At 38.5% G+C, this 20,359-nt stretch overlaps 1 protein-coding gene across 15 annotated transcripts in view; it reads left to right on the forward strand.

Moving 5' to 3' along the window:
• Kiaa1328 (KIAA1328 homolog) overlaps positions 1–20,359 on the forward strand; it is a 299,019-nt gene that overhangs the window by 138,660 nt on the left and 140,000 nt on the right. For all 15 annotated transcript variants that reach the window (XM_017601012.3, XM_003751756.6, XM_017601011.3 and 12 more), the window contains one exon: positions 19,128–19,801. In XM_017601012.3, the coding sequence (XP_017456501.1) occupies positions 19,128–19,801 (674 nt within the window). The remainder of the gene's footprint in view (positions 1–19,127; positions 19,802–20,359) is intronic.

Below are 20,359 nucleotides of genomic sequence, written 5' to 3' on the forward strand. Positions count from 1 at the left end.
CAATAAAGAGACATAGACTAACAGAATGGATACATAAAGAGGATCCAGCATTTTGCCGCATGTAGGAAATACACCTCAGAGACAAAGACAGACACTACCTCAGTAAATGGCTGGAAAACAACTTTCCAAACAAATGGCCTGAAGAAATAAGCTAGAGTTGTCATTCTAATATTAAATAAAATTGACTTTCAACCAACAGTCATTAAAAAAGATAAGGAAGGACACTTCATATTCATCAAAGGAAAAATCCACCAAGATGAATTCTCAATCCTAAATATCTATGCTCCAAATGCAAGGGCACCTACATTCATAAAAGAAACCTTACTAAAGCTCAAAGCACACATTACACCTCACACGAAAATAGTAGATTTCAACACCCCACTCTCATCAATAGACAGATCATGGAAACAGAAATTGAGCAGAGATGTAGAGAAACTAACAGAAGTTATGAACCAAATGGATTTAACAGATATTTATAGGATATTCCATCCTAAAACAAAAGGATATACCTTCTTCTCAGCACCTCATGGAACCTTCTCCAAAATTAACCATATAATCAGTCACAAAACAGGCCTCAACAGATACAGGACAATAGAAATAATCCCATGCATCCTATCAGATCATCACGCAGACTGGTCTTCAGTAACAATAATAATGACAGAAAGCCCACATATACATGGAAATTGAACAATGCTCTACTCAATGACAACTTGGTCAAGGAAGAAATAAAGAAATTAAAGATTTCTTAGAGTTTAATGAAAATAAAGGATCAACATTCCCAAACTTATGGAACACAGGTAAAAGCGGTACTAAGAGGAAAACTCATAAATCTCAGTGCCTTCAAAAAGAAACAGGAGAGAGCATATGTTCAGCAGCTTGACAGCACACTTAAAAACTCTAGAACAAAAAGAAATAAAGAGGAGTAGAAGGCAGGAAATAATCAAACTCAGACCTGAAATCAACCAAGTAGAAACGAAAAGGACTATACAAAGAATCAACAAAACCAGGAGCTGGTTCTTTGAGAAAATCAACAAGATGGATAAACCCTTAATCCGACTAACCAGAGGTCACAGAGAGTATATCCAAATTAACAAAATCAGAAATGAAAAGGGAGACATAACAACAGAATCTGAAGAAATTAAAAAAATCACCAGATCCTACTACAAAAGCCTACATTCAACAAAACTGGAAAATCTGGAGGAAATGGACAATTTTCTAGACAGATGCCAGGTACCAAAGTTAAATCAGGAACAAGTAAACCATCTAAACAACCCCATAACTCCTAAAGAAATAGAAGCAGTTATCAAAAGTCTCCCAACCAAAAAGAGCCCAGGTCTAGATGGGTTCATTGCAGATTGCATCAGACCTTCATAGAAGACCTCATACCAATCTGTCCAAACTATTCCACAAAATAGAAACAGATGGAGCATTACCAAATTCTTTCTATGAAGCCACAATTACTCTTATACCTAAACCACACAAAGACCCAACAAAGAAAGAGAACTTCAGACCAATTTCCTTTATGAATATTGATGTAAAAATACTCATGATCAAGTAGGATTCATCCCAGGGATGCGGGGATGGTTTAATATATGAAAATCCATCAATGTAATCCACTGTATAAACAAACTCAAAGATAAAAACCACATGATCATTTCATTGGATCCTGAGAAAGCATTTGACAAAATTCAATACCCCTTCATGATAAAAGTCCTGGAAAGATCAGGAATTCAAGGACCATATTTAAAGATAGTAAAAGCAATATACAGCAAACCAGTAGCTAACATCAAAATAAATGGAGAGAAACTTGAAGCAATCACACTAAAATCAGGGACTAGACAAGGCTGCCCACTCTCGCCCTACTTATTCAATATAGTACTTGAAGTCATAGTCAGAGCAATCAGACAGTGAAAAGAGGTCAAAGGGATACACATTCGAAGGGAAGAAATCAAAATATCATTATTTGCAGATGATATGATAGTGTACTTATGTGACCCCAAAAGATCGATCCATGCTTATCACCCTGTACAAAGCTTAAGTCCAAGTGGATCAAAAACCTCCACATCAAACCAGATACACTCAAACTAATAGAAGAAAAAGTGGGGAAGAGTCTTGAACATATGGGCACTGGGGAAATTTTCCTGAACAAAACACCAATGGCTCATGCTCTAAGATCAGGAATCGACAAATGGGACCTCATAAAACTGCAAAGCTTCTGTAAGGCAAAGGACACTGTGGTTAGGACAAAACAGCAACCAACAGATGGGGAAAAGATCTTTACCAATCCTACATCTGATAGAGGACTAATATCCAAAATATACAAAGAACTCAAGAAGTTAGACTCCAGAGAGCCAAATAACCCTATTTAAAATGGGGTACAGAGCTAAACAAAACCTTTTCAGAGCAGGATTATCAAATGGTCAAAAAGCACCTAAAGAAATGTTCATCATCTTTAGTCATAAGGGAAATGCAAATCAGAACAACCCTGAGATTCCACCTCACACCAGTCAGAATGGCTAAGATCAAAAACTCAGGTGACAGCAGATACTGGCGAAGAGAAAAAGGAACACTCCTCCATTGTTGGTGGGATTGCAGACTGGTACAACCACTCAGGAAATCAGTCTGGAGGTTCCTCAGAATATTAGACATTGCACTACCTGAGGACCCAGCCATACCTTTCCTGGGCATATACCCAAAAGATGCTCCAACATACAACAAAGACACGTGCTCCACTATTTCATAGCAGCCTTATTTATAATAGAAGCTGGAAAGAACCCAGATGATCTTCAAAAGAGGAATGGATTAAAAAATTTTGGTACATCTACACAAATGGAGTACTACTCAGCTATCAAAAACAATGACTTCATGAGATTCATAGGCAAATCGAATGAACTAAAAAATATCATCCTGAGTGAGGTAACCCAATCACAGAAAAACACACATGGTATGCACTCATTGATAAGTGGATATTAGCCAAAAAGCTCAAATTACTCAAGATGCAATCCACAGACCACAGGAGAAGAAGGATGACCAAAATGTGGATGCTCCCACTCCTTCTTTTTTTCTTTTTTTTTTTTGTTTTTTACAAGAGGTAGAAATGTTTTATTAGCATGTTCAAAGTAGTCAAAATTTTAACATCTTAACCCTCACAACAACCCTGTGAGGTAGGTAAGTCGGTTTATAATAAACTAATATCCCAAATAAAGTGCAATTCCCTGAAGAATCTGTATTAAGAGTAACTAGTCAATAATATAGCCATACCATTTTGTATGTGGACACTAATATTTGAGTTCTATAGAGTTTGATTCATGCAAAACATTGTTATTAGAAAAGCTTGCTGTAAATCAAATCCCGTTTACTATATTTGGGGGACTATTTATATAAACCCCAGGGGATTTACAAAAATACTACCATTCTTCTATTAAAAATAATTTTCCTAATATTTACTGAAAGTGAGATAATGTCAACAAGTTTACATCCTCAGCTGCTGTCCTTATAGCAAGTTGTCTGAACAGGGCACCACAGCACGGGAAGATCAGAACGAACCCTTAGCAGTCTGGTATTCGGCAGTGAAGTCTGCTGACTTCAAATATACTGCACCCAATCTCAACCCCACACATAATGTTATCTTACTGTAAACACTACAATTATTGATAGTTCATCAAGTATTCTCCCTAAAAATATTTCCCTTTAAATGGCAAAAACATTATGTTATTTACAACAAAACATGAAATTCAAATGTTTTGACTTTACACCTGTGGCATTACAAACCCAAGCCTCCTGGTGTCAGTAAGCAGTTTCAAGGGAACCAGATGTTAGTAATTTTTTAAAAAATATTTTTTCCTCTGTGCCACTAAAACACTGAACTAGTAGTATCATTAGATACCCTATTTCCCCCCTAAACATGTAATACCTTTTTATTGTTAGTCCCACACTAACATCAGTGGCCTAATGTTTGATAGTTGCCTTGCTTGTAAAATAACTTACTGGAGAATTTTCATTAATTCAATGAGATATTTACAACTGTTATAATTTATTTGTAATGCTTACATTAACTAAAGTTTGAAGCTTAGCTAATGCCTGAAATGTGCTGGTGGCTCCCACTCCTTCTTAAAAGGGAAAAAAAAATCCATCGCAGGGGATATGGAAGCAAAGTTTAGAGCAGCAACTCAAGGAATGGCCATTCAGAGCCTGATCCACATGTGGCCATATATATATAGCCACCAAAACTAGGTAAGATAGATGAAGCTAGAAAATGCATGCTGAAAGGGACCGGATATAGCTCTCTCCTGAGACACACATCCAGAGCATGTCCAATACAGAGGTCAATGCTAACAGCAAACCACTGAACTGAGAGCATCCACAATCCCTTTGGGGGAATTAGAGGAAGTATTGAAAGAGTTGAAGGAGCTTGCAACCCCATAAAAACAACAATGCCAACCAACCAGAGCTTCCAGGGACTAAACCACTACTGAAAGACTATACATGGACTGACCTAGGCCTCCAACTGCATATGTAGCAGAGAATAGCCTTCATAGGGCACCAGGGGAAGGGGAAGGAAACCCTTGGTTCTGCCAAGATTGGACCCCTAGTGTCGGGGAATATGGGGGGGGGGGCAATAAAGGCATGTATAGGGGGAACCACCCGCATGGGGGAGAGGGAGTGGAGGGAATGGGAGCTTGTTGACAGGAAAGCGGGAAGGGGAATGACGTTTGAAATATAAGTAAAGAAATATATCTAATAAAAAATGAAAAAATGAAATACAAAATATATAATGTGAGGAGAAAGGGGACACCAGGAAATATAATAGAGGTAAGTCCAGTGCTCAAGGAGATAATAAGGTTAAAGAAAAGAAATAAAGAATAGTTTCAACAGTGAAGGGAACCATCAACAACAGAGCACTGATGCAAGTGTAATTGAAGACGGGAGCCAAATTCTAGCCTCACAAGCAGCAGAACTTGTCAGTTTAGGCTACATGGTTCTAGCTTTCTGGTAAAGGTTTCAGGAAAGGGCTTGAGAATTGTCCTCAGCTAAGGAAAGTCACAGAGACCAGGTGTGTGTCAGGGGTGTCCCTGCATATCAGCCCAGAGAAACCATTACTTAAAGCTGTAAAGGTGAAACCTATATGTTTTTGGAGACCCTGTGATTTTGGAAATTTGTGAGATACCTGCCAAGGAAAGCTTCAGACTGGGTATTAACCAACCCAAGAAAGAAGTATGTTGCATTCAACAAAAGGTTTGCATTTCTGAAGAGTGCTTTGACATCAGAAAGACAGGGATTGATTTGGTCCAGTGTTTCTTCTTTAAGCTCCATTTTCTTCCTTTTGGACTAGTAATGTATATTCCATGCCATTGCTTGTTTGGAAGTATATATGTTTTTGATTTTCATAGGGTGTTACAGTTAGGATATTACCATAATCCCAGAGACTTTGAACTATGGAGTGTTAAGACTGTGATAAGACAATGGAGACTTTCGAGGTAGAACTAACTACATTTTGCATTATGTGATGGCTGTAGGGACCAGGATTGTTTGGTTAAGAATGGTCATCATAATATTCATATATTTGAATATTTAGTCACGAGGAAATTTGAAAGGGTTAGGGTGAGAAGGTCTGACCTTATTGGAAGGAGTATTTGTCTGAGGGGTGGGCTTTGGGGTTTTAGACAATGCCGATCCCGGCATCCCCTGTGGATTGCGATATTGCTCAGCCGCTGCTTCAGTGCCTGCCTGCCATGCTCGCTGGCGTGGTGGTAACTTACTAACCTCTTAAAATTGTAAGCAAACCCCAGCTTAATGGTTTCTCATAATAGTTGTTTTGATCATGTTATATCTTCACAGCAATTGAACGGTGACTAAGACAAGAGAGCTCATGTCTGATGGTAGGACTGTTTGGTGGACTTTCCCTCATGGAGGGAATATTATCAACCTAAATGAGAAAGGTTCATTAAAACTATATATGTATGTTCATATACATATATGCACTGTATTCTGTGCATTGTAGTTCTTTTAAATTCTTTAAATTGTTAATGATTCTTTGTGGAGTTTTGGATATTTATTCAACAAATTACTTGCATCTATTTAAAAGTGATTTTTGTCTTTAAGGCTACATAGGCAATTTTTTACATTTATTGATTTGTGTATGTTGAACCATCCCTATATTTCAGGGATAAAGCCAATTTGGTAATGGTAAACAACATTTTTAATGTATGTTTGTATTTTGTTTGCAAGTGTTTGTTAGCCTATGTTCATCAGGGACATTGGCCTGGTAGGATTTTTTGTTGTATTTTCTTCTGATTGGTATATTAGAGTGATACTTGGCTCAGAAAAGGCATTTGATAGTGCTGCTTCTGTTCCTTTTCTTTTTGTTTTTGTATTGACTGCAGATCATTGAATGTTGTAGGAATGTGCTGTGCCATCTAGCACCTGGACTCCCTTTTAGCTGGAAGACCTTTTATTACTATTTTAATCTCATTTGCTGTGCGTCTGCTTAAGTTGCCTATTTCTTCTTGGCTTAATTTTGTGGGTTTGGCTACATCTAGAAACATTTTGCTAATCTTCTCAAAGAAACATCACTTAGATTTATTGATTCTGTGTATTGTTTTTTTGTTTTTATTTTGTTGACTTTTGCTTTGAATTTTTATTAATTCTTGTCAACAAGTAGGTTTGGATTTGGTTTTTCCTTGTTTTTTCAAATTTTGGAATTATATCATTAAGTCATTTGTTGTGGTCTTTCTGAGTTTTCATTGTAGGCACTTAAAGCTATAAACTTCCCTTGTAGGATTGCTTTCAGTATGTCCCAAAGGTATTATTGTGTTGTGTTTTCATTTTCATTTAGTTCCAGGAATTTTTAAATTTTGTCTTTAACCCATTCAGCATTTACTAATGAATTCTTTAATATCCACAAGTTTTCATATTTAGTAGATTTTTTATTTTTGTTTTGTTTTGTTTTTTTGTTTGTTCTTGATCCATTCAATATTGAGTCTATGTCTTTTGATTGAAGAATCTAGGCCATTGATATTTAAAGTTATTAAGTCATTGTGTTGTTGGGTTTTGGTGGTACTATGTTTTCAGTAGTATTTTGTGTTTTAATAATTATGGTTTGTATTTCTTTTCACAGTCTCTTTTCTATGTTCATTCTTGTCTCTAGCCAAAATAATGCCTATTTAGTTTATTGAATGGTTATAATTTTTGTAGGATGAAAAATTATACACATGTATGGGATTTGTTAGAGTGGCTTACAGTCTGTAGTTTAACTATTCAGACACTGGCTGTCTCCAAGGAGAAAGTCCAACCATCCAATAGTATCTTAGTCCACAAGGCTGAGTGTCTCCTTACACATGAGAATCCCAATGTAAGCTTTAATAGCAATAAGGGAATGATGATGAACTTGCCAGTGAGAGTAAGGGTAAGAAGGCAAAGAGCATGTAGACTTCCTCATGGACAGTATAGGGTAGGGAGGAAGAGAAGATATGGGGCACTTTGCACCCACAGGTTGGAAATAGCTTCAGTGGGATGAAATCACATGGACAAAGGAGCCTGGGTTAGAAACAGGATTTACTTCCTGTTTCATACCCTTTCCCCGTTAGTTATATTTAAAGGTACTTCTTTTTTTTTTTTAACTTGAGTATTTCTTATTTACATTTCGAGTGTTATTCCCTTTCCAGGTTTACTGGCCAACATCCCCCTAATCCCTCCCCCTCCCCTTCTTTATGGGTGTTCCCCTCCCCATGCCCCCCCCCATTGCCGCCCTCCCCCCAACAATCACGTTCAGTCTTAGCAGGACCCAGGGCTTCCCGTTCCACTGGTGCTCTTACTAGGATATTCATTGCTACCTATGAGGTCAGAGTCCAGGGTCAGTCCATGTATAGTCTTTAGGTAGTGGCTTAGTCCCTGGAAGCTCTGGTTGCTTGGCATTGTTGTACATATGGGGTCTCGAGCCCCTTCAAGCTCTTCGAGTTCTTTCTCTGATTCCTTCAACGGGGGTCCTGTTCTCAGTTCAGTGGTTTGCTGCTGGCATTCGCCTCTGTGTTTGCTGTATTCTGGCTGTGTCTCTCAGGAGCGATCTACATCCGGCTCCTGTAGGCCTGCACTTCTTTGCTTCATCCATCTTGTCTAATTGGGTGGCTGTACATGTATGGGCCACATGTGGGGCAGGCTCTGAATGGGTGTTCCTTCTGTGTCTGTTTTAATCTTTGCCTCCCTATTCCCTGCCAAGGGTATTCTTGTTCCCCTTGTAAAGAAGGAGTGAAGCATTCACATTTTGATCATCTGTCTTGAGTTTCATGTGTTCTAGGCATCTAGGGTAATTCAAGCATTTGGGCTAATAGCCACTTATCAATGAGTGCATACCATGTGTGTTTCTCTGTGATTGGGTTACCTCACTCAGGATGATATTTTCCAGTTCCAACCATTTGCCTATGAATTTCATAAAGTCATTGTTTTTGATAGCTGAGTAATATTCCATTGTGTAGATGTACCACATTTTCTGTATCCATTCCTCTGTTGAAGGGCATCTGGGTTCTTTCCATTTTCTGGCTATTATAAATAAGGCTGCGATGAACATAGTGGAGCACGTGTCTTTTTTATATGTTGGGGCATCTTTTGGGTATATGCCCAAGAGAGGTATAGCTGAATCCTCAGGCAGTTAGTTCAATGTCCAATTTTCTGAGGAACCTCCAGACTGATTTCCAGAATGGTTGTACCAGTCTGCAATCCCACCAACAATGGAAGAGTGTTCCTCTTTCTCCGCATCCTCGCCAGCATCTGCTGTCACCTGAGTTTTTGATCTTAGCCATTCTCACTGGTGTGAGGTGAAATCTCAGGGTTGTTTTCATTTGCATTTCCCTTATGACTAAAGATGTTGAACATTTCTTTAGGTGTTTCTCAGCCATTCGGCATTCCTCAGCTGTGAATTCTTTGTTTAGCTCTGAACCCCATTTTTAATAGGGTTATTTGTCTCCCTGCGGTCTAACTTCTTGAGTTCTTTGTATATTTTGGATATAAGGCCTCTATCTGTTGTAGGATTGGTAAAGATCTTTTCCCAATCTGTTGGTTGCCGTTTTGTCCTAACGACAGTGTCCTTTGCCTTACAGAAGCTTTGCAGTTTTATGAGATCCCATTTGTCGATTCTTGATCTTAGAGCATAAGCCATTGGTGCTTTCTTCAGGAAATTTTTTCCAGTGCCCATGTGTTCCAGATGCTGCCCTAGTTTTTCTTCTATTAGTTTGAGTGTGTCTGGTTTGATGTGGAGGTCCTTGATCCACTTGGACTTAAGCTTTGTACAGGGTGATAAGCATGGATCGATCTGCATTCTTCTACATGTTGCCCTCCAGTTGAACCAGCACCATTTGCTGGAAATGCTATCTTTTTTCCATTGGATGGTTTTGGCTCCTTTGTCAAAAATCAAGTGCCCATAGGTGTGTGGGTTCATTTCTGGGTCTTCAATTCTGTTCCACTGGTCTATCTTTCTGTCTCTGTACCAATACCATGCAGTTTTTATCACTATTGCTCTGTAATACTGCTTGAGTTCAGGGATAGTGATTCCCCCTGAAGTCCTTTTATTGTTGAGGATAGTTTTAGCTATCCTGGGTTTTTTGGTATTTCAGATGAATTTAAAGGTACTTCTTAAATACGCCTTTGTTCTTGTTGTTTCAGGACAGTTTCTATCCAGTTGTTTATCTAAAAGTTGAATGCAAATTATTTTCTCTTAGCCAGTGGCATACATAACAGTGTGACTTCTAGTCTCCTTTTAGGAGCAGTTGGTCACATTCAGATAGTATTAACTGAATACTAGAAAGCGACAGATTTGGTGGGAGTAGGGGTGCTCTAAGACATTTAAACGTTCTGTCATTAAACAGAAATTCATTTTTCTTGCCCCCTTAAAACGTGAACTGCGTTGAAATATCTATGCCCATGCAATTATTGGGTCTATTCTGGAGTTAGTTAGTTAATGCAGAATGACAGGTCAGTAAATCACCCTAGAAGTGCTACCTACCTAGGGGTCAAGCATGTTCCACATAGCCCACACTTAGCGAGAAGCACAAGAAAACTCCTTGTTGACCCTCTTAGGAGCCTGTGTATGCTGCAGCTTTAGCTGGTGGACCTCTGAGCAGTTTTCTCATCACTTCTGTCAAGGTATCTTTCTCTGTGCCTGATCTTTGCTATAAAGTTGTGCAGGGCTAGTTGAACATACAACAAATCAATAAATGGAGTCCACCACATAAGCAGGCTGAAAGACAAAAACACAAGATCAGTGTATCAGATGTAAAACTCTGATACATTTGACAAAATCTGACATTTTTTCATGATAAAAGTCCTAGAGAGACTAGGGATAGATAATAAAGGTGATTTCCAGCAAACCCTTAAGAGTCGTCAGCCTGAGCAGAGGGAACTCAAAGCATTGCCATCGAAATCAGGAACAATACAAGGATACATACTTATTCAGTACAGTGTCTGAAGTCGTACTAGACCAGGAAGACATCTAAAGGACACCAAGTGGATAGAATCAGGAAAGGAAGAAGTCAGGATGTTCTTATTTTGGTATGTTTGTAAAATAGCAGGATATAAAATTCACACACAAAAAACTGTCTACAAATGACAGACTGGGAAAGAAATCAGGGAAATATAGTACCTTTCATAATTCTCTCAGAAAAGTAAAAATATCATGTGAAATAAAACCTTTAAGACACCTAAGAAAGAAATTGAAGATATTAGAAGTCCTCCCATGTTACTGGATTGGTAGGATTGATACAGTAACAATGACCATCCTTCCAGAGGAGGAACCTGCCTCTTAGGAAGATAATTAACACAATTCTATCAACTTGTCAGACCACTGTGTAAGAGATCTAAATGGGAACAAGGTGGATAGTGATGGGCAGGATTTCTCCATGACCATGACTGCATAGCAATATACATGTGTAAGTCACGGGGACCACACACACACACTTTTCCTATCTTCATTAAGTAATTAAAACTAGCCATGTGCTTATTTCTTAGAAAATAAACTATTTGAAGCTGCCTTTTTCTGCAATTGTGGCTGTGAATGTGCTGAATTACTACCATAGTTGCTTTGATAAAATAATTGTCCCTTTTAGAAATTGTATCATAATTGTTAGAATTGTTATCATAAGTATACATTGTTTTATTCAGCCATCTGTTTGGGGCAAATATATAAAGAAAGATGACTTACCATGCTGACCGTGTAAGCTTCAGGGAGCCGTACCTGAGAACTGGCACACTGCTGATTTCTCATCAGCCCTTTTTCCTCTCTCTCCCTTCTTCGGGTTACAGAACAGCAGTGTTAAAGACAGCATGCATCGCAAACATTATCAAGCCCAAGTTCCTTCTTTGTAAATGGCTAAACTACGTAATAGAGCCACAATAATTTGCCTAAAGCAACCGAACCCCAAAGTGACTACAGGGGAGCTCTGACCAGTGTCTTGACTTCAGCTTGAATGTGCTACTGTCAGCTATACACAGGCTATTTATAGCAACTCAACAAAGTCTGACTTTCAGGAAGTATAGTAATGATTAAAGAAAATCTAGCCTTTGCTGGTCTGGTAGTCACTGCAAACATTATTGGCAGGCTTGTGGTGGTATTCCTAGGACCTGGTATATAATCCAGTGTTCTGCCATTTATGTGTCATTCTGTGTCTTCTCTGTGCCCATTCTTTTAAACCTCATAATTAGTGACTTTAATGTCTTTTAGATTCAATATTCGTAAAGTGTGCTGCAGTCTCTCTGGGAACTAGAATAAGTTATTAGAGCCTTGCAGATGTGCGTGGCGGCTGCGTTCTGTCATTTTCCCTTCCGTTGATAGCCTACGGTCTCAGCTGCTGAGCTGTGAAGGAGCTTAAACCTCCAGGGTCCATTAGATTTAACTTGTTTACTGCATTGATATCTATATGTTAAATGACAAGAGAGTTCAGGTTATTGAATAATTTAAAATTCAGCTCTAATTGGTGTCATATGACCTGGAAGAGGCCATGGATGACGCCAGGAGCATGCTGTGAATTTCTTATAAATTATTCATAAATTAGATGATTCATTTGCCTGAGTGTCTTGCTGAATGCAAAAGTTTGTAAGTTATAACTGATGGTATAACACCTGTAAGTATTTAGTTCATAATGCTGGAAGGTAATCTACCTTGATGATCTTCTAGCAAAATCTGCCAGTGTAAGAGAGTTAATTGCACTGAGGAGAATGAACATTTATTTAGGATGAGATGTTGGCAAAGCACACAGTGCAGCTGTTGCATTAGGCGTTTCCTGTCAGTTTGACAACTGGTCCATGTATAGCGTTAAAATGCAGCATGCCATTCTGAGCTTTATTCCACATTAACTTCAAAACATCCTGGGAGATGCGGTGACTTGTACTCCTCTACACACATGCACAGTACTACTGACAGTTTCAAAAAGGAGAGAAAATGTTGAGGTTCAGAATTGACATTCATATTTTCATAAACCGATAAGGAGGAAAATTAGAATGTTAACCCTTGCCAAGATAGGAAAATTATTGACCATAAGAAAACATACCAGTAAGACCTATTGGTAATATTGACTATTTCCTGTGGATAAGAACTCATGAGTGCATTGGAAATAATCAGTCCTAAGTACCTGAAGTTAAGGTGGCGACAGCACAGGTACACAGGGGAAATCTTACACGGGGACTTAGTGACTGCTAAGAGAGGGAAATCAGTCTTCTTCATTACCCTAGTAGTCATGCAGTCCTAAGTGGCCAGCCCTACCTAAGTGCACACATGAGCAGCACTAAGTAGACTCAGCAGACTGAAATGTGTTGTGTAATACAATATTAATTAAGAAGCATGAATTGGAGAGAGTGGAGTGGAAATGATGTAAATACAATACTCAAGTGTCAAATTCTAAAAATAATTTTAAAATAGGAAATATTACTGCTAGGTAGTTTATACTCTACTTGTACTTTTATGAAAGAGAAATTCTATTTCTATTATCATAATAACAGCTGCTTGTATGTGGATAATTCCACAAAGTAGTAGTGAAGGGTTTTTTAAACATGTAATAATGTGAGACTACACTGTTTATTCATGAACTTGCATACATATGTATATGATATCATATCATGCACTTTTCTTTTATATGTGTGTAAATGTGCATGTATGTGTGTATAATTATATAAAAAGGTATCTTAATACTTCAGGAAATTTTTTAATTCCAATAGTTTCTTAAATTTTATTTGTAGAAAATTTTTCACGGCCTATGCCTTTTATACCTTTCTCTTTATCCTGTATGAATGTGGGTGTGTAGGTTATGTTTGCTGTGGGTCTGTGTGTGACGTGGCTTGCATGTGGAGATCAGAAGACAACTTTGTAGAGCAGGTTTTCTCCTTCTAACTCTAGCAGGTTCTAGGGCTTGAACTCATAATCTGCAGCAAGCCTCTTATCCACTGAGCCATCTTGCCAGCCCTCATACTTAATTGGAAATCTTTTTTCTTTCTATGGTATTTTTTTCCATCTAGTCTTTTTAGTCTGTGTCTACACAGGTTAAAGAAAATCATTTTCAAACTCCGTTGTAATCCAGAAGTGCCGGTATTTTTTCTTCTGTACTGTGGATCCCATGGTATGCTATGCCAAGAATTTTACAGGAAAAAGTCACTCCTCGTGGCCAGTGATGGTGGTGATCATTGTATAGAAAAAAAGTGCCCCATGTTGAACTCAACTATTTTTATCAGTGGTAATGACCCCTAATTTTTTAATGCCGCTCATTTTTCTGGCATTATGTAGATCAGCTGGCATGCTTTCCTGTTAAATATCATTCTAACTTGTGGTTAAGTATCTCATGCCATTTATTATCACATAAAAAACATATGGAGAGCACCACAAGGCACTTGGTTTAGGTGATTTGATTGGTTAAAATGTTTGTTTGTTTCTTCGTTTGGTTTATTGTTGGAACAGAGGCTTGCTTCATAGGTCAGGCTGACTGGAATTCAAGATTCTCTCCTTGCCTAGTAAGTGCAAGGCCCTGGGTTCGGTCCTCAACTCCGAAAAAAAGATTCTCTCTACTCCACCTCTTGACTGTGAGTGATGGGATTATAGTCTGGTTACTACACTCAAATGCATTGTTTACTTCTTTTGTTGGGTTTTGGGGGTGGGGGTTCTTGTTTGTTTGTTTGTTTGTTTGTTTCTGCAGTACTAGAGATTGATTCTAGGGCCTTCCATATGAAATGTAAGTGTTATATGATTGCGCTCCAACCTTAACACTATTAGAATTCCTTAATTGGAAGATGTAATCACCAAATTTAGTTGACAACAGCAGGCCAAATACAGCTAATTATATGGTTTTATAAAACTGATGAACTAACAATATTTTATATTATTATATGGTTATAGAGAGGACAAATGTGAAATTTCATTAAGCTGGTTGCTTAAGCCATGTAGTTTATTACAAATTTTACCTCTATTTTAAAATATTATTTTCTAAGTTTTATTACTTATTGAAAGTTTCATATAAAACCCATATGCAGGCTAAAGAGGATGGCTTACTAGGTAAATGTGCTGGCTACCAAGCCTGACCACCTCAGTTTGATCCTCAGGACCCACAAGGTTGAAGGAAAGAACCAACCCCTACAATTGTCCTCTGAGCTCTATGTGAGCATCGTGGCAGCCATGTGCTTGGGCACACATGCAATACTTACATTAAATAAAATTTTAATGGAGGTTTTAAATACCCATATGCCTTAGAAACAGTTGAGAATGCTTTGTTAGCTTAAGCCTTTGTTAAGTGAATTTGTGCTAGTTAATATGACATATAGACAACTCTAGAAAGAAAAATACATCTGCTTCACTCAGGCCTATTGTTATTTGCATGGGTCCCAGAGGCATTAGATATCTTCAGCTCCACTAAGGAAGCAGCTGAATTTTATATTTAGAATATTTTGAGAAGTTTGCTTTTTATTTATTTTCTTGCTTCCTCTCAGTAAGACATGATTGAGCCTAATCTTAGATCCCTTTCTTTTTCTTCTTTGAGACGGTTTTTCTATGTAATCCAGGTTGGTCTAGAACATGCTACAGAGTCCACACTGGCTTTAAGCTTATGATTCTGCTTTTCCCATCAAGTGCTGAGATTCTAATTTTCTTCCATTTCTAGGCTATAAATGAATTTGAATTTTTCCAATAACATGACGCAAAGAATACTTATTGAGAATGTAGTATGGTATGCTCAAATGTTCCATTCGCAGATATGTACATAGCTCCTTCTATAGGAAGTTGTTGAATATCCATCATTTTCTGTTCTTGTAAATTGAGGAGATATTTTGCTGGCAGAGATATCAATATTCATTCATTCTCTCTAAACAAACTATCTAAACTATGAGTTAGTACATTTAAAAAGCTGTGTGTACTCAATACTCACACACACACACATAACACACACATATACACACACACACACATACACACACATACACACACACATACACACACACACACACACACACACACACACACACACCTATCTACCTGTACCCTAAATCCTGGATCCTGTATCAATTTATATGGCTATACTGACTTAGCAAACAAGGGCTTTGCATATGTGGTCAAGCTAAGTATTATGCAGTAAAAAAATGACCTTGGGCTACCTGGATAGGAGTACCTGTAGTCGAAATGGTCTTTGTAAGAATAAGAAAGAAGTCAGAGGACAGGACACTATGATGTTGGAAGCAGAAGCTAGAGTAGTACACTTTGAAGATGGAGGAGAAACCACAAACCAAGGAATATATAAGGTCACTAGGAGCTTTAGAGGGAGGGAGGGAGGGAAGGAGGGAGGAAGGAAGGAAAGAAAGAAAGAAGTAGAGAGAGAGAGAGAGAGAGAGAGAGAGAGAGAGAGAGAGATTGATTGTATCTTCAGAACTTTGAAAAAGAACAAGCCTTGCCAAAACTTGAACCTGAGCTCCATAAGATAGATTTCTAATTTCTGACCTCTGCAGTCTTTAGGGAAGACATATGTGTTGTCATACACTTCAGAGTTTGTAGTAATTTGCTATAGTGGCAATAAGAAATGAATGTAGAAATTGTAATTTATTAGTTTACTGTGGTGAAATGGATATTTCTCTCACAACCTTAAGCGAAAAAAAGTTTACCTCAGTGTGCAAATAATCATCCATGAAAAGTGAAAAATTACCTCAGTGGGTGTTATTAGCAAGCTATGTCATTAATGAACATATTTAGGCCTTCCTACAATGTCAGAATATATTGAGTGTTAAAAGATTCACAAATCTGCACTTCTCCAAGTACTTATACTTCCTTTGGAGTCATAACTATGGCAATATTCCAGTCTATTCTGATAATATCTGGCCACTAAATGATATATTATACTTATTCAATTACATATAGGTGACAGAAAGTTAGAAATGAGTCTATAGGAACTAATGGGTAATGCAAACAGTAGGTCCAGAGTTGGTACCAGTCAGAGCCATTTCAGGTGGGTAGGTACTATGCTAAGAACACATCTCAAAGACACTGGCTGAGGAACCTAGACAACTTTGAAGTTGGTCGTGTTAGTGACAGGCTAGGTCAATCAGGGGCATTTGGAAGTATGTCATCTGACAGTCTCCTAAACAAAGGCCATGACAAATACACTGAGTGGCCCAAGACCAAATGCCATGTTGATGTGCCATGGTGCGGTTGTCCTACGTTCAGATTTGTGATTGCATCATTTATTGGTTTGATGTGTCCAGTAAGCTTAAAGGTGGTGTTTTTAATAAGCATGAATAATTCACTCATCAGTCTATGCTTTCCAGTGCTAGACAGATGGTGAGTATTTATGAACAAGATGCCAGTTCATTCTGTCTTAAGTGTTTGTACCCAGAACTGAGTAACTTGGGGACAAAGCAGCTGCTCTAAACAAAATAAAAGAACTCAGGACAAGGAAAGGCCAGAAGCAGCTGCCCTAGAGAACACGGATGAAGATGAAGGTTTTTTTTTTTTCTTATTTGGTTAATACTACTGTTCCATACTATTAATGGCTTTCTGGGCTTTCTTCAATACAGATAGGAAATGGCAACAAAGGAAAAGAGTTAATACAAATGGCCTTTAAATGAAAGCCAGAAGGCAGAGGAAGGTGTGAGTGGAAACTATAAAGGATATTTCAAATGTCCTTCTCATTTGCATCTGCTTAGTGTTTACTTGGCACTTAGTGTTCGTCTTCTAGTGAAGTCTGTGTTAGGGAACATGGTTTCTCCAGAGGTAGATGATCTGTGCCTTTTAGCCTTCACTGGATCCTAGCATAACCATCATCAGAGAGGCTTCACCCAGCGACTGATAGAAACAGATGCAGAGACTCACAGCCAGACATCAGGCAGAGCTTGGGGAATTCTTCAGAAGATGGAGGAAGGATTGTAGAAGTCAAAGATGTCTAGGACACCACAAGAAAACCTACAGAATCAACAAACCTGAACCCAAAGGTGCTCACAGAGACTGAACCACTAACCATGGAGCCTACATGGGCTGAGGTCCTCTGCACATGTTACAGTTGTACAGCTTGGTCTTTGGGTGGGACTCCTAACAGCAAGCGCAGGGTTTGTCTCTGAGTCTGTTGCCTGCCTTTGGGACTCTTTCTTCCTACTGGGCTGTCTCATCTGGCCTCAGTAGGAGAGGATGCACCTATTCCTACTACAACTTGATAGGCCAGGGCTGGTTGGTATCCATCAGAGGCCTGGGAAGGACTAGGAGGGGGAAATAGCTGTTGTGATATAAAGTTAGTTAATTAATTAATTTTATTTAATTAATTAAATTTAATTGATTAACTAAAAGATTCTTCTGCATTAACTTTCCTTCTTAATGTTTTGTTAATCCCAAGTATCCAACATCATAAACAAGCTGCTATCTGTAGTACACTTAGCACTTTCATAAAACTAAAATACTTCAACTTGAGCAGCCTAGAATTTAGATATAGCAGGTTTCTGAAAGGCACTGAGAGGAAAACCTGCTCACTTACAGTAAGTCAAACATGTTCAGAGCTGAGCTAATGCAAACTCAGGCTTCTCAGGCCAAAGCCAAAAGTCAGATTCCATATCTAGACCAGCAATTTTCAAAGCATGATCCCACATGAACATCAACATCACCTGAAAACCTCCTAGAGTTGTAAATGAGCTGACCCTTCCAGGCAGAATTGGAAACTCTGTGGTTGAAACCAGCCTTTCGTGCCTAACAAGTGCTTCAGGTAAATCTTATCCACCTCAAGTTATCCATGTAAGTGATGTAGACAAAGTCTCACTCTCCCCATAGCACAGCAGGTTCACAGCCACAGTGTTGGGAAGGCTTACTCTGGACCTGGCAGCTCGTGTACAACTGCTTCCTTCTGCCTGAGTTCCAGTAGACTATCATTACTTGACTAGTTCAACTGAAAATCACTTGTTTGCAGCTGAAATTAAATATTTTATATTTAAATAACTGCTTTTTATTAGAATTATGTATTTGGAAGTAGTTGGTTTTATCTGTGTTCTTTGAAGATATTTATAAAAACTAGTCTATCAGCAGCAATGCAGAATAATGTGAAATGCCTTGCATCAAATCTTATTCTGTGTCAAAGAAAATTTAAGATGGCTGCATGGATTTTTTGGTTCAAAATTCAAAGATAGGCAGTTTTAGATATTAATATTTTATATGTTTGCATCTTAAAGTTGATTTTATGTAACCTTCAGAATTTGCAACTCCTAAAATCATAAAGGTTTGCATACCCAAAATGGAGTAATGCTGGATATTTATTATCCTCCTATAGCTTTGCTGAAAAATAGGTTGTTTGAAAATGGATATGGCTTTGTGAGCATTGATGATGTGGATACTGTAAAATTTAAGAGAAGGAAATAGGGGCTGGAGAGATGGATGGCTCAGCGGTTAAGAGCACTGACTGCTCTTCCAGAGGTCCTGAGTTCAATTCCCAGCAACCACATGGTGGCTCACAACCATCTGTAAAGAGATCTGATGCCCTCTTCTGGTGTGTCTGAAGACAGCTACAGTGTACTTATATATAATAAATGAATAAATCTTTAAAAGAAAAAGAAAAGGAAATAAAGGAGTTTTGTTTTAGTGAATATGTATATTTGATTTCTGAAAAACCAAACCCAGATGTTGTTTTTTATGTGTTTTCTCTTAGATAACCAAGAAGAAAATCACTCACCAGTCTTCATTGGTGAACCTGGATGGTTCCTATCTGAGTGTAGCCAAACCGCAAACCTGCCAGACCAGGGCCAGGCCTAAGTCAGAAAACCAGGACTCAGCTTCAGAATCCCACACAGCATTAAGGAATAATTCTTTGAAACCAGTAACACTTCATCATCCCAAACAGGATTTAGAGAGGATGTCAACAGAAACCAGAACGTGTACTTATGAATCTCCAGGGAGGAGACTAATAAATGCAGCCCCAGTAGAGGAAGCTCTCCCAGAAGAGTTGAAGATAAAGGACTATCCAAACCTTCTGCCTACTCCATCTAGTCAGTACTGTGGTCATAAATACTCTGAAAGTGAAGCTTATGTTCATGAGAACTATCATCCTACGAACATGGCCTCTCAGTGTTGTAAGACACATCCAGAATCATGCAGTCATTGTAGGATGTCCTGGGCATCTCTCATGCATGATGGAGTGACACTGCAACCCAGAGAAACCGACATCGAAAAACAACTCTCAGAAGATCGAAGGCAGCAGCTGATGCTTCAGAAAATGGAACTGGAAATTGAAAAGGAACGCCTTCAGCAACTCCTGGCCCAACAAGAGACAAAGCTTCTCCTTAAACAGCAGCAGCTGCACCAATCCCGACTAGATTACAATTGGTGAGTCCTACCTGTTCTTTCAGCACTGTCTGTAGGTTGGCAAATACAATTTCAAGAGCTAGTCTTTACAGACCACAGTTCGTAGATACTTAGGCATCTTGACTTGCTAGAATACAGATCATTCACAATTACAAGTAAATTCCTATCTTCTGCAGAAGATATGCATGCATGTATGTGCGTGGGTGTCTGTGCCTATAAGCATGCATGTAAAGGCCAGAGGAGGATGTCAAGTGTTTGTATCTGTCATTCTCTACCTTACTTCTATAAGAGAGCCTTTGTTAAATCAGAAGCTCACCATTTTAACTAGGCTGACTGTCCATTCAGCACCTGTCTATTCACCCTCAAACTAGGATTACAAGGACATGTAATCATTACCTATCAGGGGATTTGAACCCAAGTCCTCATGGTTGTGCAGTAAGTGTTTTACCCACAAAGCTGTCTCCCAAGTTGCAGTGGTAACTTTGTTAGATTTCAAACCCCATATGCTTTTCTATTTGATGCCACTATGGAGAGTTAGAGATGTGGGTAAATCTTTTATTTCAGAGTATAGAATCAGAT

Source organism: Rattus norvegicus, chromosome 18, assembly GCF_036323735.1.
Source record: "Rattus norvegicus strain BN/NHsdMcwi chromosome 18, GRCr8, whole genome shotgun sequence".
Taxonomy (NCBI): Eukaryota; Metazoa; Chordata; class Mammalia; order Rodentia; family Muridae; genus Rattus; species Rattus norvegicus.